Genomic DNA, 24,689 nt, shown 5'->3' with positions numbered 1-24,689 from the left:
GTATAATTCCAGGAATGTGGGAGCTAAACACGCTGTGCCGCGTGGGGCTGACCAGTGAGGACTATGCTACTGTCCTGACCAATGAGAAGTACGCTCATGTCCTGATACAACCCATGAAACGTGGACTATTGGTGAAGAATGGGGTATTCAGTCTGCAGGTCCATGCTCTCAATGGCTGCAGTGTGGCCAATGGCCAGGAGGCCCTAACAACTGTAGGATAAATGCTATCAAGAGATGGATTGATAATGCCTCACAGCCATCTTACCTTGTCCTTTGATCCCAAAAGGAGGGAGGAAGTCCCGGATCCTGGCCCACTTCCGGAAGGAATCGTCCAGAAACATTGGTGCTGGTTTGGAGAACCTGAAAGACAAGTGCAAGCTGGTGTTACTGGAGCAGAGGGTTCCACATCTGGCGATAAACAGAGCAGGGTGCCAGGCACCAGGATGAGCAGAAACACACACATACGAGGCGAAAAGAACCCATGTAGGAGAAAGTCAGTCGCATGCCAAGCTGCACCCAGGACGGTGCACCTACCCCAGCTTCAGGAGACAGGCCTGGGTCTGGTTAATTCATTAGCCCTTCAACAGTGTGTTTTTGGGGGTTAGGAGCAGGACAGTGTCAATGCAATGACTAACATCTGCATCCTGGCGCACCAGGGTTTATGCTCTGATGGAGCACTGGGTTGAAGGATCAAGTGAATGTGCAGGACTCAGGCTCAACACAAATACAGGCACTCAAGAAACATACAAGAAACGTGGAGGGAGAACAGGGGCAACCACGGATCAAGAAGTATGACCAGCACTGCCATCACAATGTGTGCCTGGCAAGGAGACACAATCTAATAGGGCCCGGATCCCCCAGCATGCTCCCCGCCCGCCAAGACAACAGTCCAACCCACAGCAAAATCATCCACAGAGATTGAGTGGGTGTAAAACGGCCATGTTTAATATCAACATTCATAAACATTTTATATTCAAAATGTGATAAAATCAATAACACAATTTTTATATTGACATTCCAAGTTTTCATTATACTAGTTCCTTTTCCCCCAGCACTAAGGGGCCCTCTGGCTCGCATCTCCAAATCTGAGCTTCCCACACAAGGCGCAACTCACCTGCGTCCTTCAGTCCTTGTTCGCCATCTCCCGGGCCCACCCCTCAACCACCAGGATCCCAGGAGGCTCGTAACCTGGCGCCATAGCCTCCCCAGCCGGTGGCCACATTCTTCCTGCGGAGAGCTTACCGTCTCTCCCCTCAGTGCTGGCCTAGGGAGTACGCAAGGCGGACTCCCGTTCATTTCTGTAAGTCCATGTCAATGTTCTAAGGCCTCTTTACCGCAAACTTGCCCCCCCCCCCGAACTACTGATCTCAGGGACAGGTGGGTGGGAGTTAAAATAATGGGCACAGTCCGAGGAGCACACAGCCGGTCCGGTGCAGGCGAGGAAAAAGAGACTTGGACCACAACTCCCAGAGCCTAAATAGGTCCCGGTCTCCGCCCCCTTCCGCACCGGACGTGCGTCACCCAGTGCCCCGGAAGTGAAGCGCGGCCGGTCGCCCATATGGCTAGCCGGCCGCCTACTTCGACCTGGGGACGTGGGAGGGTGCCAGCGTCGCCCCACTGCTCTCTGAGCCGTGCAGAAAGGAAAAATAAAAGGATACGAACACAATGTTATCATCAATTTATTTTTTAGCATTGAGTCTCGATTTAACTTAAGGAAAGCATCTTCCTTCCTTTGCAAAATGAGAAGTTCTAGGGCAGGGCTGTCGTGAGGAGCAGGGAGGAGTGTTGGGCACAATAAGTGTGCATGGCGGTTCGGCCGGCCGTCTTAGGACGACATGCGCACTTACCATTTCTCCACCCTGCTGTGCAGCAGCTGGGTGGAGAATAGTTCCAGGCTCCCGGCACTTTCTAAGCAGAAACCCAGGCCGCTCAGACCAATCACAATGCTGCTGTCATGCTGGTAATATTTTCTCTGGCCCTGCCCATCAGACTCTATGCCCTTCAGAGATATTACAGCTGTCTTCACAGTCTAGAGACACTGGGGCTTTCTCTGGCCCTGCCCATCAGACACTATGCCCTTCAGTGACACTACAGCTGTCCTTACCGTCTGGAGAATCTGGGGCTTTCTCTGGCCCCGCCCATCAGACACTATGCCCTTCAGAGACACTACAGCTGTCCTTACCGTCTGGAGAATCTGGGGCTTTCTCTGGCCCTGCCCATGAGACACTATGCCCTTCAGTGACACTACAGCTGTCCTTACAGTCTAGAGACACAGGGGCTTTCTCTGGCCCCGCCCATCAGACAATATGCCCTTCAGTGACACTACAGCTGTCCTTACAGTCTAGAGACACAGGGGCTTTCTCTAGCCCTGCCCATGAGACACTATGCCCTGCAGACACACTACAGCTGTCCTTACCGTCTGGAGACACTGGGGCTTTCTCTAGCCCTGCCCATGAGACACTATGCCCTGCAGACACACTATAGCTGTCCTTACCGTCTGGAGACACTGGGGCTTTCTCTAGCCCTGCCCATGAGACACTATGCCCTGCAGACACACTAAAGCTGTCCTTACCGTCTGGAGACACTGGGGCTTTCTCTAGCCCTGCCCATGAGACACTATGCCCTTCAGTGACACTACAGCTGTCCTTACAGTCTAGAGACACAGGGGCTTTCTCTGGCCCCGCCCATCAGACAATATGTCCTTCAGTGACACTACAGCTGTCCTTACAGTCTAGAGACACAGGGGCTTTCTCTAGCCCTGCCCATGAGACACTATGCCCTGCAGACACACTACAGCTGTCCTTACCGTCTGGAGACACTGGGGCTTTCTCTAGCCCTGCCCATGAGACACTATGCCCTGCAGACACACTACAGCTGTCCTTACCGTCTGGAGACACTGGGGCTTTCTCTAGCCCTGCCCATGAGACACTATGCCCTTCAGTGACACTACAGCTGTCCTTACCGTCTGGAGACACTGGGGCTTTCTCTGGCCCCGCCCATCAGACACTATGCCCTTCAGTGACACTACAGCTGTCCTTACCGTCTGGAGACACTGGGGCTTTCTCTGGCCCCGCCCATCAGACACTATGCCCTGCAGACACACTACAGCTGTCCTTACAGTCTAGAGACACAGGGGTTTCTCTGGCCCTGCCCATGAGACACTATGCCCTTCAGTGACACTACAGCTGTCCTTACCGTCTGGAGACACTGGGGCTTTCTCTAGCCCTGCCCATGAGACACTATGCCCTGCAGACACACTACAGCTGTCCTTACCGTCTGGAGACACTGGGGCTTTCTCTGGCCCTGCCCATGAGACACTATGCCCTTCAGTGACACTACAGCTGTCCTTACCGTCTGGAGACACAGGGGCTTTCTCTGGCCCCGCCCATCAGACACTATGCCCTTCAGAGATATTACAGCTGTCTTCACAGTCTAGAGACACTGGGGCTTTCTCTGGCCCTGCCCATCAGACACTATGCCCTTCAGTGACACTACAGCTGTCCTTACCGTCTGGAGAATCTGGGGCTTTCTCTGGCCCCGCCCATCAGACACTATGCCCTTCAGAGACACTACAGCTGTCCTTACCGTCTGGAGAATCTGGGGCTTTCTCTGGCCCTGCCCATGAGACACTATGCCCTTCAGTGACACTACAGCTGTCCTTACAGTCTAGAGACACAGGGGCTTTCTCTGGCCCCGCCCATCAGACAATATGCCCTTCAGTGACACTACAGCTGTCCTTACAGTCTAGAGACACAGGGGCTTTCTCTAGCCCTGCCCATGAGACACTATGCCCTGCAGACACACTACAGCTGTCCTTACCGTCTGGAGACACTGGGGCTTTCTCTATCCCTGCCCATGAGACACTATGCCCTGCAGACACACTACAGCTGTCCTTACCGTCTGGAGACACTGGGGCTTTCTCTAGCCCTGCCCATGAGACACTATGCCCTGCAGACACACTAAAGCTGTCCTTACCGTCTGGAGACACTGGGGCTTTCTCTAGCCCTGCCCATGAGACACTATGCCCTTCAGTGACACTACAGCTGTCCTTACAGTCTAGAGACACAGGGGCTTTCTCTGGCCCCGCCCATCAGACAATATGCCCTTCAGTGACACTACAGCTGTCCTTACAGTCTAGAGACACAGGGGCTTTCTCTAGCCCTGCCCATGAGACACTATGCCCTGCAGACACACTACAGCTGTCCTTACCGTCTGGAGACACTGGGGCTTTCTCTAGCCCTGCCCATGAGACACTATGCCCTGCAGACACACTACAGCTGTCCTTACCGTCTGGAGACACTGGGGCTTTCTCTAGCCCTGCCCATGAGACACTATGCCCTTCAGTGACACTACAGCTGTCCTTACCGTCTGGAGACACTGGGGCTTTCTCTGGCCCCGCCCATCAGACACTATGCCCTTCAGTGACACTACAGCTGTCCTTACCGTTTGGAGACACTGGGGCTTTCTCTGGCCCCGCCCATCAGACACTATGCCCTGCAGACACACTACAGCTGTCCTTACAGTCTAGAGACACAGGGGTTTCTCTGGCCCTGCCCATGAGACACTATGCCCTTCAGTGACACTACAGCTGTCCTTACCGTCTGGAGACACTGGGGCTTTCTCTAGCCCTGCCCATGAGACACTATGCCCTGCAGACACACTACAGCTGTCCTTACCGTCTGGAGACACTGGGGCTTTCTCTGGCCCTGCCCATGAGACACTATGCCCTTCAGTGACACTACAGCTGTCCTTACCGTCTGGAGACACAGGGGCTTTCTCTGGCCCCGCCCATCAGACACTATGCCCTTCAGTGACACTACAGCTGTCCTTACCGTCTGGAGAATCTGGGGCTTTCTCTAGCCCTGCCCATGAGACACTATGCCCTTCAGTGACACTACAGCTGTCCTTACCGTCTGGAGACACTGGGGCTTTCTCTAGCCCTGCCCATGAGACACTATGCCCTGCAGACACACTACAGCTGTCCTTACCGTCTGGAGACACTGGGGCTTTCTCTAGCCCTGCCCATGAGACACTATGCCCTGCAGACACACTACAGCTGTCCTTACCGTCTGGAAACACTGGGGCTTTCTCTGGCCCTGCCCATGAGACACTATGCCCTGCAGAGCTGTCCTTACCGTCTGGAGACACTGGGGCTTTCTCTGGCCCTGCCCATGAGACACTATGCCCTTCAGTGACACTACAGCTGTCCTTACCGTCTGGAGACACTGGGGCTTTCTCTAGCCCTGCCCATGAGACACTATGCCCTTCAGAGACACTACAGCTGTCCTTACCGTCTGGAGAATCTGGGGCTTTCTCTGGCCCCGCCCATCAGACACTATGCCCTTCAGAGACACTACAGCTGTCCTTACCGTCTGGAGAATCTGGGGCTTTCTCTAGCCCTGCCCATGAGACACTATGCCCTTCAGTGACACTACAGCTGTCCTTACAGTCTGGAGACACCAAGGCATCTCTCTGGCCCTGATGGGCAATCAGACATAGTGAGGCCTGTCACTTGGGGTGGTCCAAGCACGCGCCGTCTAGAGCCACCACTGGTGGCCCACCAGTCCTTGAGGTCAACGCTGGGGGTGCAGACTCTGCCGGCTCAGTGTAAGACGTCCACGGCTGGGGTGTATTTGTATATTATATTTGACCACGTGGTCACGGAGTAACCTCTCAGGGGCGGTACTCAGCCTTTCATCTTCCTGAGGTCGAAAGAAAGAGTACCCTTGATTTGGACAGAGAAACATCTGTTCTCTGTGAACAGCGCACATCTGGCACCAAGTGCCTACACCTCACTCTATTACTGTGCAAGTCACGCCTGTGTGCAGCGACAGATCACCGCAAGTGCACAACCCTGGTCCTCACAGCAGCCACACACACTCCGTACACGCCACGCGCGCTCCTACCAGCCGAGGCCACGGTATAGCGGGCTACCGTCCACTATAGCGCTGTGGAGCCAGGTAGAGGAAATGAAGCGCTATATCAGTGCATCTACAACACGCTGCGGCCGGACACCGCTGGAGGGGACTTCTAAAGAGCCACCACGGGCTGTGAAGCCAGCGCCCTGGGTGGAGACACATTTGGCGCCCTTGATGATGCTAATACATTAAATGAGGCAGTGGGGGAGCGAGGGAGAGCTTTTGTGTTCACTGGTCAGCCCCTGGCTTAGCAGGACTGCCCCTGAGCACAAACACCATGGATCCCCCCTCTCACCCCCCCAAGGCGCACCTACATCCCCGTAGCCTGGCTGCCTCACGCAGATGATGGGTGTGTCAGCAGGGGTGAGATGGTGAAGGGGACAAGAATGGGGGCAATCAAAACAAACTAAAAGTGCCTCTCTGGTCACTCACGCTCCACGGTAACACCACCCCCACACAGGCCACAGCACATAACCCACTGTGCCAGCCACGCGCTCCGCGGGGTGCAGAGCGCTAAGCGCCCCCGTCTCCTCGGCGGGGTACGCAGCGCTACTGCGCTACATAAACGCTACAGTGCTATGCAATGCAAACAGCTGCAAGAGGGGCACGCGGCTGCCGCCCTACAACACAAGGGTGCCCTGCGGGAGCGCGTGGGTGCCACGGGGGCACACAAGGGGCGGAGGTGTTCAGAGCCTGGCTTGGGTTTCGTCTCACTTTTCCTGCCAACGGCGTGGCACGACTTGGCAGCCGCCTGAAAGAGAAGCCGCCCCGGGATCGGGTTCCTTCCCACTCCGAGGAGGGGCTGAGACACCACTCTGGGCGCTAGAGACGGGAGGAATGCCCAGAGAGGCGCGGACAGGCCGCGTCCTGCCCACCACAGGACCACCGAGGACAGAGCCGTGCCAAGGCCCGGTGCAATGGGAGACACGGGGCACTGCTTAGAGTGCGCCTACACGGGCTCAGCCATCAGAGTCTGACACTTGGCGCTACGCCTGAGTGAGAGTGAACCACTTAGTGCACATAAGGCCGCGCTGATGGGGCAGGCAGACATGGGCTGGCGTCCCGCCCACCTGGAACCGAGGGCAGACTGCGCACACAGGTCTCCAGGATGGGGGGGATTAGGGGGCACGCATAGAGATTATCACATCCCATATGACTCGTCACTAAACAAACATAATGCTCGTCTCAGCGCCAGCATTCCCTCTCGGGTAACATGACCCCTCTGACTCCAGTCCATTATGGGAGCCCAGATCCGTAAAGGCTTCAAGGCAGCGCTATACACGTGAACGACACTTAACACGGAAACGTCGCTCTTAAGAACATGTAACGATGGACGAGCGGCAGCAGGTTAAGGCATCTCCATCCGACCGCTGTAGGACTGCAGTGTGACTCTCACATCTCCAGAGTGACTCTCACATCTCCAGTGTGACTCTCACAGCTCCAGGACTGCAGTGTGACTCTCACAGCTCCAGTGTGACTCTCACAGCTCCAGTGTGACTCTCACACAGCTCCAGGGCTGCAGTGTGACTCTCCCAGCTCCAGGACTGCAGAGTGACTCTCACAGCTCCAGGGCTGCAGTGTGACTCTCACAGCTCCAGGACTGCAGAGTGACTCTCACAGCTCCAGGGCTGCAGTGTGGCTCTCACATCTCCAATGTGACTCTCACATCCCCAGTTTGGCTCTCACAGCCCCAGTGTGACTCTCACATCTCCAGAGTGACTCTCACAACTCTAGGACTGCAGTGTGACTCTCACATCCCCAATGTGACTCTCACATCCCCAGTTTGGCTCTCACAGCCCCAGTGTGACTCTCACATCTCCAGAGTGACTCTCACAACTCTAGGACTGCAGTGTGACTCTCACATCCCCAATGTGACTCTCACATCCCCAGTGACTCTCACATCCCCAGTGACTCTCACATCCCCAGTGACTCTCACATCTCCAATGTGACTCTCACAGCTCTAGGACTGCAGTGTGCCTCTCACATCCCCAATGTGACTCTCACATCCCCAATGTGACTCTCACATCCCCAGTGACTCTCACATCCCCAGTGACTCTCACATCTCCAGTGTGATTCTCACAGCTCAAGGACTGCAGTGTGACTCTCACAGCTCTAGGACTGCAGTGTGACTCTCACATCCCCAATGTGACTCTCACATCCCCAGTGACTCTCACATCCCCAGTGACTCTCGCATCTCCAGTGTGACTCTCACAGCTCTAGGACTGCAGTGTGCCTCTCACATCCCCAATGTGATTCTCACATCCCCAGTGACTCTCACATCCCCATTGACTCTCACATCTCCAGTGTGATTCTCACAGCTCAAGGACTGCAGTGTGACTCTCACAGCTCCAGGACTGCAGTGTGACTCTCACAGCTCCATGACTACAGTGTGACTCTCACAGCTCCAGGGCTATCATCCAATCGTCTCATGGTGATCGTCTGCTGGGAGTTAGGAGCAGGGGGGAGGGATCACCATGAGACGATTGGATGATGCACTATGTAACTACATGGCCCAATGTACAATGAGGACAGCTGCGACTCCTAGTACAAACATCAGGGGACAACTGTTTTGATGCACAGCGACACCACCTGTCCCTATAGATAATCTGTGATCCGTTTTGACAACATCAGGGTCGCATACATTGATCTAGTGGAAATAGACACTACACTCTGGTGAGCGATGCCCTTGACACTGCCCACAGTAGCGGTGCTAACAGTAAGAGAATCTAGGTAGTTATGATTGGTGTGTACATCAGAATGAAATTGTGGTTCTATACACCCTCCGTGAACTATGATCAGTACCTATAGATTGGCAGCAACATGGAAAAGTGTCAAGAGCAAATGTTTTAAAACAATCTTCAGACCACACTCGTGTGCTTTCATACGATATCTGTCTTTTTTCATGAATGAGAGACATTGTGTAAAAGACCTCTGATCCGAGCACGATTAATAAGGTTTTTTAGCACAACCATCACACCACAGAATGTACGCATCCAAGCCCTTCCCGTTTCTTTACAAAAACAAGAGCAAGCGTGAAAAGACTACTGATCACAGTCCTCACTTGGTGCCAAAACACGGCGGCCATCTTTGAAATGTAGCGCTCCAGCCTTTTGGTCGAGGGCGTTCACCAGAATTGGCCAGCATCACGCAAGAGAACGGTGACCTATATCTCCCTCACAGACGAGAGACCGCGAGTCCTCGGAGCTGCACGGAGGTAGGGACAAGAGGCAAACTCTTACGCCGGTGATGTAAGTAATAGACTCAGACCTCGAGTCTTTAATAAATGGGTCATAGGGATTTTTGTCGCCATTTTTTGGAATGAGTTATATTTAACACGAGGGCGGCAACATCTATTTATTGATTTCCTTTCAGTCAACCGAGCAAAACCATCTCCGCCTGCAAGCTCATGAGGCATTGAGAATTAACGAAAAAAGTATGTATAATGTAGGAGTGTTTAACATCACTATCTCCTTAGAATATCGAGTTTAACAACTATGATACAAGGGTCTATCTCGTTATTTGTGTGAGTGGATGTATGAATGTGTTGAGTCACAATTGTACGGGTGAGGAGATAACTGCGAATCGCGTCAAATTGGTTGATTCGTGATGAATTGTCTGGTTTATATAACCAGCCATGAGAGGTATTTATCGATTACCTTGCAACATATAATGCATAGACAATAACTTGTGACAAGGCGAGAATCTTGCCTAAATTGGTAATTATTTGGATGATACAGATCCAATAATTAGAAGTAAAACATGAACTTGTTTGTGCTTTTTCTCCCCTTTTTCTTTTCTTTCTTTATTTACAGAGACCATTGGTCCTCCTTTTTTGGCACTTAATATTAGTGCCTTGCTTCACACGGGCCAGCTCATGCCCAGAAGCCTAGATATTCAGCCTATTTTTGCTGCTTTATCTATAGGACAGTAGGCTTATGACTATAGAACCGAGCTATTTGTAGTAGGGATCACTACATGGTCCTGATGATTAGGTAGTTGGGGACTGCCTATGAAACATGTCGACTTGGTAGTTAGCAATTGCACTACCTCACTTTCCCCCTTTTTAACGTTCCCAGCTAGAGATCTCAATAAAATGTATTTTTCTACTAGCCAGGGAATTTAAAATTTTTTGAATTTTTTGTGCACTCACTAGTTAGGTCCCTACACTTCACTGACACCTTTACACCTACACATAGCCCTGTCACATCTATAGTGCTCCCGCGTAGTCCGTCTGGTCGTAGCACGCCCCGCCCCGTTATAGGGACGAGAAGACCCCTATGATGAAGCATGACACTATTGGATTTTTTTAGTGTGTGAGGGGTATTTTAACAAGCACATGCGCTCTCATCTTTCCATCTCTAAGAGAGGGCCCACTACTTCACATAAACCTCTACAAATTGATAGAATCTTACTGTTTACATGGATCGTTTAGGAGGGTGATTCTATCTCAACCTCTACGCTCCCTTCTTGATTTGTTGTGACTCTCACATCTCCAGAGTGACTCTCACATCTGCAGTGTGACTATCACAGTTCCAGGGCTGCAGTGTGACTCTCACAGCTCCAGGACTGCAGGGTGACTCTCACATCCCCAATGTGACTCTCACAGCTCCAGTGTGACTCTCACAGCTCCAGGACTGCAGTGTGACTCTCCCAGCTCCAGGACTGCACTGTGACTCTCACAGCTCTAGGGCTGCAGTGTGACTCTCACAGCTCCAGGACTGCAGTGTGACTCTCCCAGCTCCAGGACTGCACTGTGACTCTCACAGCTCTAGGGCTGCAGTGTGACTCTCACAGCTCCAGGACTGAAGTGTGACTCTCCCAGCTCCAGGACTGCACTGTGAATCTCACAGCTCTAGGACTGCAATGTGACTCTCACAGCTCCAGGACTGCAGTGTGACTCTCCCAGCTCCAGGACTGCACTGTGACTCTCACAGCTCTAGGGCTGCAGTGTGACTCTCACAGCTCCAGGACTGCAGTGTGACTCTCCCAGCTCCAGGACTGCACTGTGACTCTCACAGCTCTAGGGCTGCAGTGTGACTCTCACAGCTCCAGGACTGCAGTGTGACTCTCCCAGCTCCAGGACTGCACTGTGACTCTCACAGCTCTAGGGCTGCAGTGTGACTCTCACAGCTCCAGGACTGCAACGTGACTCTCACAGCTCTAGGACTGCAGTGTGACTCTCACAGCTCAAGGACTGCACTGTGATTCTCACAGCTCAAGGACTGCAGTGTGACTCTCACAGCTCCAGGACTGCAGTGTGACTCTCACAGTTCCAGGACTGCACTGTGACTCTCACAGCTCCAGGACTGCAGCGTGACTCTCACAGCTCTAGGACTGCAGTGTGACTCTCACAGCTCAAGGACTGCACTGTGATTCTCACAGCTCAAGGACTGCAGTGTGACTCTCACAGCTCCAGGACTGCAGTGTGACTCTCACAGTTCCAGGACTGCAGTGTGACTCTCACAGCTCCAGGACTGCAGCGTGACTCTCACAGCTCTAGGACTGCAGTGTGACTCTCACCACAGCTCAAGGACTGCACTGTGATTCTCACAGCTCTAGGACTGCAGTGTGACTCTCACCACAGCTCAAGGACTGCACTGTGATTCTCACAGCTCAAGGACTGCAGTGTGACTCTCACAGCTCCAGGACTGCAGTGTGACTCTCACAGTTCCAGGACTGCAGCGTGACTCTCACAGCTCCAGGACTGCAGCGTGACTCTCACAGCTCTAGGGCTGCAGTGTGACTCTCACAGCTCAAGGACTGCACTGTGACTCTCACAACTCTAGGACTGCAGTGTGACTCTCACCACAGCTCAAGGACTGCACTGTGATTCTCACAGCTCAAGGACTGCAGTGTGACTCTCACAGCTCCAGGACTGCAGTGTGACTCTCACAGTTCCAGGACTGCACTGTGACTCTCACAGCTCCAGGACTGCAGTCTGGGCGCACCCACATTGATCATCCTCAAAGTACAAATAACTCAAAATGCCACAAGAGTCATTCAGCTTCCCTAAATGGAACGCAGGACTCCAGTCCTGCAAACACTCACTCCACTTTCTACCTGCAGCAAGAAGGGCAGTGCTCAAGGCACTCTGCATTAGCCACAGAACCTCCCAAGAAAGAAGACCACACAAGCTAGATTCAGGCACTAGAAACAATACAGGACTCTGTGCTCCAGGCAGCACCTCGCATCGTCATGCCACTTTATCCTATGGAATCCATAGGAGGCACTGCTTTCTCTGGATAAGCCGCCTAGTCCAGGAACTCACTACCAGTCAAGATTTGAAGCACACAGGAGCATATACACTTTAGAAGACAGCTCACATCATGGCTAAATCCAAGATAACGACATCATTCCACAATCCCGGAGTAGGATCCGCAAAGATAATCACACCTGTACAATCTACAGTTTACAGCCACAGATGTGGGACAGCCCATCTAGCAAACTGCTTTCTATACCCAGGTAAGCTAAGAAGGGCTGCCTACAGCCAGCATGGGTATTATATAGCAATGCCAATTCATTTATAACCCTTCTGGCCTAATATTAATACTATAACACTCAGCAAACGTAAGTCAACTGTGTCTTTTTCCTCTTATGCAGACGTATCTGCTACATGTTGTATCCATCACTCAGTACTGCACCAGCCAATAAACCAGCATCACTAACTGAACAGACATGGAATAACTGAAGAGACATGTCACACATTGCTAGTCACCGGAGGTGGAGAAGTGTGGCTCAATGGTTAGAGCGGCAGACCCTGACGCAGAGGTCTAGCCCGTGACCAGGGTTCAATTCCCCGCCTCGGCAGGTCTTGGGCTCAAAATTCTACTGACCTGATAATTCTCGCCTCAGTGCCTATTCCAATCATGGAGTCCCACTCTGCAACTCTGGGCAATAGCTTGCTTAATCTCCACAACGGCCCCACAACGCTAAGGATGCCTGCCTCCACCTTGGGGGTGCCCAGGAGTGGACAACACACAGGGAAAGCCAGGATGGGTTCCACAGCGGTATTCGTACAAGCGCCTTGAGACCCTTGCGGGTGAGTAGTGCGCTATACAAGTATCAATTTACATTTTACTCTCGTCCAGTCCACCACTGCAGGCCCCGACTAGTTACACTCTCTGACCGCTTCTTTGCATCTCACAATGACCTTTAGATATGGGACGATAGTAACGAAGTCCACCCCACCAGGTCTCCCACCACTTCTCTCTGCATCCAGGAGCAAAAACTGTAAACAGAATATCAGGTTGGACAACCCAGTGCAGTAACCAGACAAGTAGATGATGAAACAATATACACCATAAAGGGACTCGTAGAGCTTCTCAAAGCATCTGGCACTGCACCCCTCTCTCACGCCTCTTTATCCACCACACTGCGAAGCGCTGCGTTCCGTAACACGTTAACACCTCAGTGGTCATCAAGCACAACATGGAACAGCTTTGAATTTATGATCCAGTTTCAGCTCTTTCATGCCCTCTTTGGCAGGTCACTGACAGCCCACAGGCACAATCCTCCCAATTCTAAATGTGTTTACATCTAATATTCAGTGAAAGTGAGGTGTGTTTCAATATTGTAACACAGTAGCAGCTCACTATTGTTACTGCAAATAACTAACACCCTCCCATTTCTCATACTTCATGCCCTGTTTTGAGCTAAAAATCGTTTATGGCTGTTGCATGAAACAAATGCATTTCTCTGCAAAATGTCTGTCATCGAGTCTCACACATCAGCCACATTAAAATAAGTTAAAGGTAAATGGTATTTGAAACAATCGGTTAAAGAATTATTCAAGGCCATCAGGCAAGACATGCAGAACAGAGCTGGCTCTCTGAGGGGGCCCCTGAAAGGCTGGGGCCCTGGGCCGGAGCCCACTTTACCCATCCCTTTAAAGGTCTCTGACTGAGGCTTCCTTGTCTGCAGTCTGGTGTGGTGTGCTCGGAGGGTCTCCCACGCCCCTGGCCAGCCCTCCACAGTGAGGGGACGTACATGAACCCCACTTCCAGCCCTCCCTGGGGCGGGGGTCGCACCGGCAGGACCCGCCCGAGGCACATGAAGCTTTTAAAGGGCTGGGAATGTGGTATGGGAGAGTGACGTCTGACCTGACACTGCTTCCCTACGTTTCCAGTGCCCCCTTTAAATGCAGGGGTCAAGAACCCATCAAAGAGACGATCTTTGTGTTCAGGGTGGGTGGTCCTGCCCGGACATCCACTCTATGGACCCCCAGCTCGGTGTGGAGAAAGCCCCGTTGATGGCACATGTGCAGGACCCAGGGAAGGGCCACTATCACGTGTGCAACACCTATAGGACTCAAAGGGCTTCAGCCCCCCCCCCACCCCATCCCATCGTGTGTACAGTAAGGTAGAGCAATGAGGGAGCCCCATCACTAAAACAGCAGACGTACCAGAGCACAGGACTGAGGGGCACTGGTAGAGCTAGGTTTAGGACCCAAAATACATATGTGCTGCACGGCATGACTGAGTGCCTTTACTGAAGCAGGGCGGTGCTACAGGTCAGGACTGAGGTACAACCCTGCATCGGTGTATTGTAACCTGCATTAGCAGAGCAGGTGTGCAGCAGGTAATGGCTGAGGTACAATCCTGCATCAGTGTATGGTAACCTGCATTAGCAGAGCAGGTGTGCAGCGGGTCAGGACTGAGGTACAATCCTACATCAGTGTATGGTAACCTGCATTAGCATAGCAGGGGTGCAGCGGGTCGGGGCTGAGGTACAATCCTGCCTCAGTGTATGATAACCTGCATTAGCATAGCAGGGGTGCAGCGGGTCGTGGCTGAGGTACAATCCTGCCTCAGTGTATGGTAACCTGCATTGGCATAGCAGGGGTGCAGCGGGTCACGGCTGAGGTACAATCCTGCATCGGTGTATGGTAACCTGCATTAGCATAGCAGGGATGCAGCAGGTCATGGCTGAGGTACAATCCTGCCTCGGTTTATGGTAACCTGCATTAGCATAGCAGGGGTGCAGCGGGTCACGGATGAGGTACAATCCTGCCTCAGTGTATGGTAACCTGCATTGGCATAGCAGGGGTGCAGCGGATCGTGGCTGAGGTACAATCCTGCATCGGTGTATGGTAACCTGCATTAGCATAGCAGGGATGCAGCGGGTCACGGATGAGGTACAATCCTGCCTCAGTGTATGGTAACCTGCATTGGAACAGCAGGGGTGCAGCGGGTCACGGCTGAGGTACAATCCTGCCTCAGTGTATGGTAACCTGCATTAGCATAGCAGGGGTGCAGCGGGTCACGGATGAGGTACAATCCTGCCTCAGTGTATGGTAACCTGCATTGGCATAGCAGGGGTGCAGCGGGTCACGGCTGAGGTACAATCCTACATCAGTGTATGGTAACCTGCATTAGCATAGCAGGGGTGCAGCGGGTCACGGCTGAGGTACAATCCTACATCAGTGTATGGTAACCTGCATTAGCATAGCAGGGGTGCAGCGGGTCGTGGCTGAGGTACAATCCTGCCTCAGTGTATGGTAACCTGCATTGGAACAGCAGGGGTGCAGCGGGTCACGGCTGAGGTACAATCCTACATCAGTGTATGGTAACCTGCATTAGCATAGCAGGGGTGCAGCGGGTCACGGCTGAGGTACAATCCTACATCAGTGTATGGTAACCTGCATTAGCATAGCAGGTGTGCAGCGGGTCAGGACTGAGGTACAATCCTACATCAGTGTATGGTAACCTGCATTAGCATAGCAGGGGTGCAGCGGGTCGTGGCTGAGGTACAATCCTGCCTCAGTGTATGGTAACCTGCATTGGCATAGCAGGGGTGCAGCGGGTCACGGCTGAGGTACAATCCTGCATCGGTGTATGGTAACCTGCATTAGCATAGCAGGGGTGCAGCGGGTCACGGCTGAGGTACAATCCTACATCAGTGTATGGTAACCTGCATTAGCATAGCAGGGGTGCAGCGGGTCACGGATGAGGTACAATCCTGCCTCAGTGTATGGTAACCTGCATTGGAACAGCAGGGGTGCAGCGGGTCACGGCTGAGATACAATCCTGCATCGGTGTATGGTAACCTGCATTGGCATAGCAGGGGTGCAGCGGGTCGTGGCTGAGGTACAATCCTGCCTCAGTGTATGGTAACCTGCATTGGAATAGCAGGGCTGCAGCAGGTCACGGCTGAGGTACAATCCTGCGTCGGTGTATGGTAACCTGCATTGGAACAGCAGGGCTGCAGCAGGTCAGGACTGAGGTACAATCCTGCGTCGGTGTATGGTAACCTGCATTGGAACAGCAGGGCTGCAGCAGGTCAGGACTGAGGTACAATCCTGCGTCGGTGTATGGTAACCTGCATTGGAACAGCAGGGCTGCAGCAGGTCAGGACTGAGGTACAATCCTGCGTCGGTGTATGGTAACCTGCATTAGAATAGCAGGGCTGCAGCAGGTCACGGCTGAGGTACAATCCTGCGTCGGTGTATGGTAACCTGCATTGGAATAGCAGGGCTGCAGCAGGTCACGGCTGAGGTACAATCCTGCGTCAGGTCAGACGTCACTCTCCCATACCACATTCCCAGCCCTTTAAAAGCTTCATGTGCCTCGGGCGGGTCCTGCCGGTGCGACCCCCGCCCCAGGGAGGGCTGGAAGTGGGGTTCATGTACGTCCCCTCACTGTGGAGGGCTGGCCAGGGGCGTGGGAGACCCTCCGAGCACACCACACCAGACTGCAGACAAGGAAGCCTCAGTCAGAGACCTTTAAAGGGATGGGTAAAGTGGGGTGCAGCAGGTCAGGGCTGAGGTAAAATCCTGTCTCGCTCTATGGTAACCTGCATCAGAATAGCATGGCAGCAGGGGGTCACGGCGGAGGTACAATCCTGCATCAGTGTATTGTAACCTGAATTAGAATAGCAGGGGTGCAGCGGGTCGCAGCTGAGGTCCAATCCTGCATCAGTGTATGATAACCTGCATTAGAATAGCAAGGGTGCAGCGGGTCGGGCTGAGGTACAATCCTGCCTCAGTGTATGATAACCTGCATTAGAATAGCAGGGGTGCAGCGGGTCGTGGCTGAGGTACAATCCTGCCTCAGTGTATGATAACCTGCATTAGATTAGCAGGGGTGCAGCGGGTCGTGGCTGAGGTACAATCCTGCCTCAGTGTATGATAACCTGCATTAGAATAGCAGGGGTGCAGCAGGTAATGGCTGAGGTACAATCCTGCCTCAGTGTATGGTAACCTGCATTAGAATAGCAGGGCTGCAGCAGGTCATGGCTGAGGTACAATCCTGCATCAGTGAATGGTAACCTGCATTGGAATAGCAGGGGTGCAGCGGGTCGTGGCTGAGGTACAATCCTGCCTCGGTGTATGGTAACCTGCATTGGAATAGCAGAGGTCCAGCGGGTCGTGGCTGAGGTACAATCCTGCCTCAGTGTATGATAACCTGCATTAGAATAGCAGGACTGCAGCAGGTCATGGCTGAGGTACAATCCTGCCTCAGTGTATGATAACCTGCATTAGAATAGCAGGGGTGCAGCGGATCGTGGCTGAGGTACAATCCTGCATCGGTGTATGCTAACCTGCACTGGAATAGCAGGGCTGCAGCAGGTCACGGCTGAAGTACAATCCTGCATCAGTGTATGGTAACCTCCATTGGAACAGCAGGGATGCAGCGGGTCACGGCTGAGGTACAATCCTGCATCGGTGTATGGTAACCTCCATTGGAAAAGCAGGGATGCAGCGGGTCACGGCTGAGGTACAATCCTGCCTCAGTGTATGGTAACCTCCATTGGAACAGCAGGGATGCAGCGGGTCACGGCTGAGGTAGAATCCTGCATCGGTGTATGGTAACCTGCATTGGCATAGCAGGGGTGCAGCGGTTCACGGCTGAGGTACAATCTTGCCTCAGTGTATTGTAACCTGCATTAGAATAGCAGGGGTGCAGCGGGTCGTGGCTGAGGTACAATCCTGCCTCAGTGTATGGTAACCTCCATTGGAACAGCAGGGATGCAGCGGGTCACGGCTGAGGTACAATCCTGCCTCAGTGTATGGTAACCTTCATTGGCATAGCAGGGGTGCAGCGGGTCACGGCTGAGGTACAATCCTGCCTCAGTGTATGGTAACCTCCATTGGAACAGCAGGGATGCAGCGGGTCACGGCTGAGGTATAATCCTGCATCGGTGTATGGTAACCTGCATTGGAATAGCAGGGCTGCAGCAGGTCACGGCTGAGGTACAATCCTGCATTGGTGTATGGTAACCTGCATTGGGACAGCAGGGATGCAGCGGGTCACGGCTGAGGTACAATCCTGCCTCAATGTATTGTAACCTGCATTGGAACAGCAGGGGTGCAGCAGGGGTGAAGCGGGTCACGGCTGAGGTACAATCCTGCCTCAATGTATTGTAACCTGCATTGGAATAGCAGGGCTGCAGCAGGGGTGAAGCGGGTCACGGCTGAGGTACAATCCTGCATCGGTGTATGGTAACCTGCATTGGAACAGCAGGGATGCAGCGGGTCACTGCTCAGGTACAATCCTGCATCGATGTATGGTTACCTGCACTGGAATAGCAGGGCTGCATCATGTCAGGGCTGAGGTACAATCCTGCTTCGGTGTATGGTAACCTCCATTGGAACAGCAGGGATGCAGCGGGTCGTGGCTGAGGTACAATCCTGCATCGGTGTATGGTAACCTGCATTGGCATAGCAGGGGTGCAGCGGGTCACGGCTGAGGTACAATCCTGCCTCAGTGTATTGTAACCTGCATTAGAATAGATGGGCTGCAGCAGGGGTGCAGTGGGACACGGCTGAGGTACAATCCTGCATCGGTGTATGATAACCTGCATTAGAATAGCAGGGGTGCAACGGGTCACGGCTGAGGTCCAATCCTGCATCAGTGTATGATAACCTGCATTAGAATAGAAGGGGTGCAGCGGGTCGTGGCTGAGGTACGATCCTATAAGCTAGATGTCCAGGTAGGAATCATTCACAGTATCCACTCCACAGTTATCAGTGTCATATCTATGATCACTTAATTAAGTATAAAAACCTAAGGGTTTTATGAAGTAACAATCGTAATTAGTATCAAAAATATATTTTATTTTTTTTTTGATATTCAATATATGAATGTCTTTTTCTTTTTTTCTCTTTCAGTAGTACAAATCTGGCAACATAATACCACCAGGACATATGTAACAAATCATATGGTAGTATATCAACACCTTCAGCATATAATGTGGAAACAATAAAGGAACCACATGCACGTTAATACATATGCAATCAAATTCACAACTTATATAAAAATGAATTATACAGTGTGTTTGCATAAAAGGTGTTAGGCATCGACGTTTCGGTCCTTGCTGGTCAGACAGATCCGTAGGACCATCTTCAGGACAAAACAGTTGCACAGAAGTATGATAAACAAAACGCCACACAGGTCGTTAGTCAGGAAGCCACCCGAAAGTTTGGGCAGCAGAAAAACGCCGGCTCGGACGAGTCCGTGTCTGTTCCCCGAGTGCAATCGCGGTGGGTACAATCCTGCATCGGTGTATGATAACCTGCATTAGAATAGCAGGAGTGCAGCGGGTCGTGGCTGAGGTACAATCCTGCCTCAGTGTATGATAACCTGCATTAGAATAGCAGGGCTGCAGCAGGTCACGCCTGAGGTACAATCCTGCCTCAGTGTATGGTAAACTGCATTGGAATAGAAGGGCTGCAGCAGGCTACAGCTGAGGTACAGTCCTGCCTCGGTGTATGGTAACCTGCACTGGAATAGCAGGGGTGCAGCAGGTCAGGGCTGAGGTAAAATCCTGCCTCGCTCTATGGTAACCTGCATCAGAATAGCATGGCAGCAGGGGGGTCACGGCGGAGGTACAATCCTGCATCAGTGTATGGTAACCTGCATTAGAATAGCAGGGGTGCAGCCTGTCGTGGCTGAGGTACAATCCTGCATCAGTGTATGATAACCTGCATTAGAATAGCAGGGGTGCAGCGGGTCGTGGCTGAGGTACAATCCTGCCTCAGTGTATGGTAAACTGCATTGGAATAGAAGGGCTGCAGCGGGTAATGGCTGAGGTATTATTATTATTATTATTATTATTTAACGATTTGTAAAGCGCCTGGTGACCCGGAGGCATCCCCGCGCTGTAAAAGACTTGTGATGACCAAGGGGGGAGAGGAGGTCCTATTTGGGAAAAAGGAAAGTTTTCAGTTCTTTACGGAACCGGAGATGGCAGGGTTCCAGGCGCAAGCAGCGTGGAAGCGAGTTCCAGCCAGAGGACGCCTTTACTGCGAAGCGTCGACCACCAGTGCGCACCTTCCTGAATCTCGGGACGTTGGCCAGACGCTCATTGTCAGAGCGCAGGGATCTGGGAGCCTTATAAGGAATGACCATGTCTCTCAGGATCGAAGGGCCTAGGCCGTTGAGGAGTTTGTGGGCGGTACACATAGCCTTAAATTCAATCCTCTGTCGGATCGGAAGCCAGTGTAGGGCCTTGAGTGCTGGTCTGGCAGAGGCTCTGGTGGGAAGACTCATTAGGAGCCGGGCAGCCGCATTTTGAGCGCGCTGGAGTTTTGCCAGAGTGGATTCGGGGGCTCCTAGATAGACGGCGTTGCTATACTCCAGACGAGCAAGGATCAAGCCTTGAACAAGAAGTTTCCTCGATAGGGGAGGGAGTAGGGGGAGGATCTTTCGGATAGAGCGCATGAGTCCGAAACAGGTGCCTGCTGTTTTGGCTGCCTGGGTCTTCATGGATAGATCGGGTTCGAGCCAGACTCCCAAAGTCTTAATTTCCTTCTTCGGGGTGGGCACCTCGCCAAAAACATCAGGCCAGACCGATGGAGGAATAGTAGCCCATTTCTTGCCCATAAGCATGACTTCCGTTTTAGATCTGTTGAGCTTAAGTGATGAATCGCACATCCAGTGGTGGATTTCCTGGAGGCAGTTCAACAGATTGTCTGGGCGGTGGTCAAGCTGTGAGAGTGAGACGACCAATTGCGTGTCGTCCGCATAACTCACTATCTTGATCCCGAATGGGGCTACTACATCCTCCAGGGGGGCCATATAGGCGTTAAACAAAGTGGGGCTTAGCAAAGACCCTTGGGGGACTCCGCTAGAGAGAGGGAGTGAGGCTGAGCGGGAATTGCCGTCCCAGACCTGGAACGAGCGGCCCGATAGAAAGGACTCTATCCAGGCAAGCACAGTACCCCCGAGTCCTGCCCTGGCCAGCCGGTGGAGCAAGACACGGTGGTTCACCGTGTCAAAGGCTGCACTAAGGTCCAGGAGGATCACTGCCACTGACCCTCCTGAATCCAAGATGCACCTTGCCTCCTCGATGACTGCGAGGAGGGCGGTGTCCGTGCCGTGGCCAGGGCGAAACCCTGTTTGGGACTGACGCAGAAGGTTGTTGGATTCGAGGAAAAAGGACAGTTGGGCATTGACCAGTTTTTCGGCCATTTTGCTAATGCCCGGGAGGAGCGAGATCGGCCTGTAGTTTGCCAGATCGGAGGGGTCCAGTTGAGGTTTTTTAAGGAGGGCTTTGACTACTGCACCCTTCCAGCTCGGAGGGACAGAGCCTTGCGACAGCGAGATGTTAATCAGCTCCGTGATAGGGGGTACGATGGCCGGGGCCACTGTTTTCAGGAATCTCATGGGGGCGGGGTCGCAGGGAGATCCGCTTTTCATCTTGGCCAGAGTCTTTCCCACTTCGTCCAGGGATACAGCCCTAAACGCGAGGTACAATCCTCCATCGGTGTATGATAACCTGCATTAGAATAGCAGGGCTGCAGCAGGTAATGGCTGAGGTACAATCCTGCATCAGTGTATGGTAACCTGCATTGGAATAGCAGGGCTGCAGCAGGTCAGGGCTGAGGTACAATCCTGCCTCAGTGTATGATAACCTGCATTAGAATAGCAGGGGTGCAGCGGGTCGTGGCTGAGGTACAATCCTGCCTCAGTAGATGATAACCTGCATTAGAATAGCAGGGGTGCAGCGGGTCGTGGCTGAGGTACAATCCTGCATCGGTGTATGGTAACCTGCATTGGAATAGCAGGGCAGCAGCAGGCCGCGGCTGAGGTACAATCTTGCCTCGGTGTATGGTAACCTGCATTGGAATAGCAGGGGTGCAGCGGGTCGTGGCTGAGGTACAATCCTGCCTCGGTGTATGGTAACCTGCATTGGAATAGCAGGGGTGCAGCGGGTCACGGCTGAGGTACAATCCTGCATCGGTGTATGGTAACCTGCATTGGAATAGCAGGGGTGCAGCGGGTCAGGACTGAGGTAAAATCCTGCATCGGTGTATGGTTACCTGCATTGGAATAGAAAAGCTGGAGCCCTTTCCTTGCCCTAGCTTGTCCATCTTGTGTTTGTCTCACACCTGTATCGTAGCCTCTTTACCAGGTCTCTGATTGGCTGGCTTCTGTCCTTCTAATGATCACTTCCATGGAACTTTTTTTTCTCTTGTTGTTTAAGCAGTATATGGGTGAATCTGCATTCCAGCTCCCTCCTTCCCTTCCTTGTGTGCTCCCCAAATGCCCTGTAACTAGATCTGTTATTTCAGTTGCATCAGCTGGAAGTCTATGATTCACTGGCTGGACGGTGTCTAGATGTCCAACTTTTCACCAGGCTTTTTGAAATTCCTCAAACTTTGAAAATAAGTTATTATTGGTTTGCAGCTCAATAACAAAACCACCACCCTCATGCTATTCTCTCATGAAATACTTGGCTTTTAATCTGGAAAGTTTCAGATTGGGAGGAGAACCTTCTCAGAACATGTCCGGTAGTTGACACATCTACAGATAGAAGGGCCTGAAGCCACCTAAGTTGGTTCTACCATGAAGAATTCAAAACAACAGGAGCTTAGAGGGTAAAGCTAGTCATAGCTCGCCCTCCACTCAAAATGCAACTAGTACAATAAAGACCTATAACTTATAGGCAAATAGAAAAACTTATTTTTGTGGACATAGCAATTGTTGTAATGTCTTTACAAGAATCACTCCCCTCTCATTAATTATAGTGGTAGTTGGTATGTCCCAAAGTTATGCCTACTTTTAACACTCGCTCGTTGCCTTAAGAAGTAAAATTCAGCTGTGAGACGATACACACACACACCTTAGGATAACAGGATGTTCTAGCCCAGTCTAATGTAGGTTAAGGCCTATTCCTTCTTCCACAAAGCATTTAGTAAAAGGAAGCAGCCAATGACAGTATGCCGAACTCTTACCAAGGGGTAACATATGACAATGTCCCAACAGGTAAAATTTCAAAAGGGAATTTGATAGGATGCAAAATCAATTACAAAAGTCTCTGTTTTTTTTTTTTTATTGATTTTGCATCCTATCAAATTGTCTTTTGAAAATATTACCTGTTGGGACATTGTAGTTTGTTGCCAGTTTCACCCAGGTCCCAATTAAGTTTAAGGATTATTCTCCTGCAGTTTTCCTTGAACTCTTGCCATGGGCAGGTCTAGAGTCCCTTCGAGCATTGCCAATGCTGGTCCAACTGTCGGACCCCACATCATTGCTCCCTTTCAGGGCCCCGCAAGCAGCCAGCACCAACATCCCACCACTTAAGATTGTGTCTAGAGTGCGTTCGCAGAGCGGGTTCCAAACCGCACCAGCACTAATATTTGTAGCGCTTCGATGGAGGCGCGGAAGCCTTCGTGGTGAGTAGAGTTGGCGCAAGGTATTCTTTCGATCAACAAAGGGTAAGAAAGTGAGGAGAGAGGCGGAAAGGATAAACAAACTCAGCCAGATGCTAACAAGTCCCAGGCCTGGCTCACAGGTTGGCGGAAGCAAAGTGAGAGGACGCAAAGGATACGGATATCCAAATATTAGCATTCTTGCTCCAGTTGGGCTCGGGTCCTTCATGCATGAGCATCGGATGGCCTGCTTCTACATTCCAGCTGTCCCACTCTATATATACACAATGAGTCACCCTCACCGCGTGGGGCTTTCCCTGGGTGCACGGCTGCTGGACACCCACCCACATCCAGGGGGCGTGGCTCATTCAAGCTCCACGTGAATGAATCAGCGACCTTGTACAAACTGACTACTGAAAAATCATGGAAAGGCACAGAAGCAGGGCTAGGAACTTTATTTGCCGAAGAGGTCACAACTCGCCCTCACCCATTTTAGAATGAAACACACATTGATGGCTACCCAGGTGCAGCTACCTATGGGGCAGCTTCACGCCAGAAGGGTGGCAGGGGTTTGAAGAGGCAGAAGTAAAGCCTAAACATGCTTTTATTTCACAGTATTTAGAAGGCTCCAAAGAGGAGGGGGCACAACTGTGGGGCAGCCCTACCCTGTCTGATGCGTCACCACATTGCCAGAAAATAACTAACTAAATGGAAGAGGAACACCAGCTTGTGAAAATGACCCGACATAGACCTCGGATGAGAACCACCAAACATTGGTGCCCTCGTACCCCAAGTAAGGTTGGAGCGTGACTCGTGAATCCACGTATTTCCCTGCAGCCCAATAAGAAATGTGCTCTCGAGCCAGCGGCAGCCACGGTGAACCCTACCTCGCGAGTCATCGTTACCACCTCCACCTCGCTGAGACCTCACGAGAGGACGTTAGACCACTAATCGCCGGACACTCGCGTCGATTGAGAGACTGGCGCCCCTTTGCATCCCATTGAGACCTAGGACTTCAACCAGCGGTACTCCCAGTAACCCAATGAGAACCGTCCCTGGCACGTGATTGGCATGTACTGTAATCCAATGAGAAGTGTCCCTGTCACGTGATTGGCATGTCCGGTAATCCAATGAGAACTGTCCCTCTCACACGGGTGGTACACCGATTAATCCAATGA

The 24,689-nt window shown here is 52.1% G+C and overlaps 1 protein-coding gene across 6 annotated transcripts in view; it reads right to left on the bottom strand.

Annotated features, from left to right (window-relative positions):
• ST3GAL3 (ST3 beta-galactoside alpha-2,3-sialyltransferase 3) overlaps positions 1-24,689 on the bottom strand; it is a 1,285,176-nt gene that overhangs the window by 471,082 nt on the left and 789,405 nt on the right. For all 6 annotated transcript variants that reach the window (XM_078661151.1, XM_078661230.1, XM_078660924.1 and 3 more), the window contains one exon: positions 266-360. In XM_078661151.1, the coding sequence (XP_078517277.1) occupies positions 266-360 (95 nt within the window). The remainder of the gene's footprint in view (positions 1-265; positions 361-24,689) is intronic.

Source organism: Lissotriton helveticus, chromosome 1_1 (assembly GCF_964261635.1).
Source record: "Lissotriton helveticus chromosome 1_1, aLisHel1.1, whole genome shotgun sequence".
NCBI lineage: Eukaryota > Metazoa > Chordata > Amphibia > Caudata > Salamandridae > Lissotriton > Lissotriton helveticus.
The sequence above is the reverse complement of the archived record's forward strand: the minus strand, read 5'-3'. Positions and strand labels throughout refer to the sequence as shown.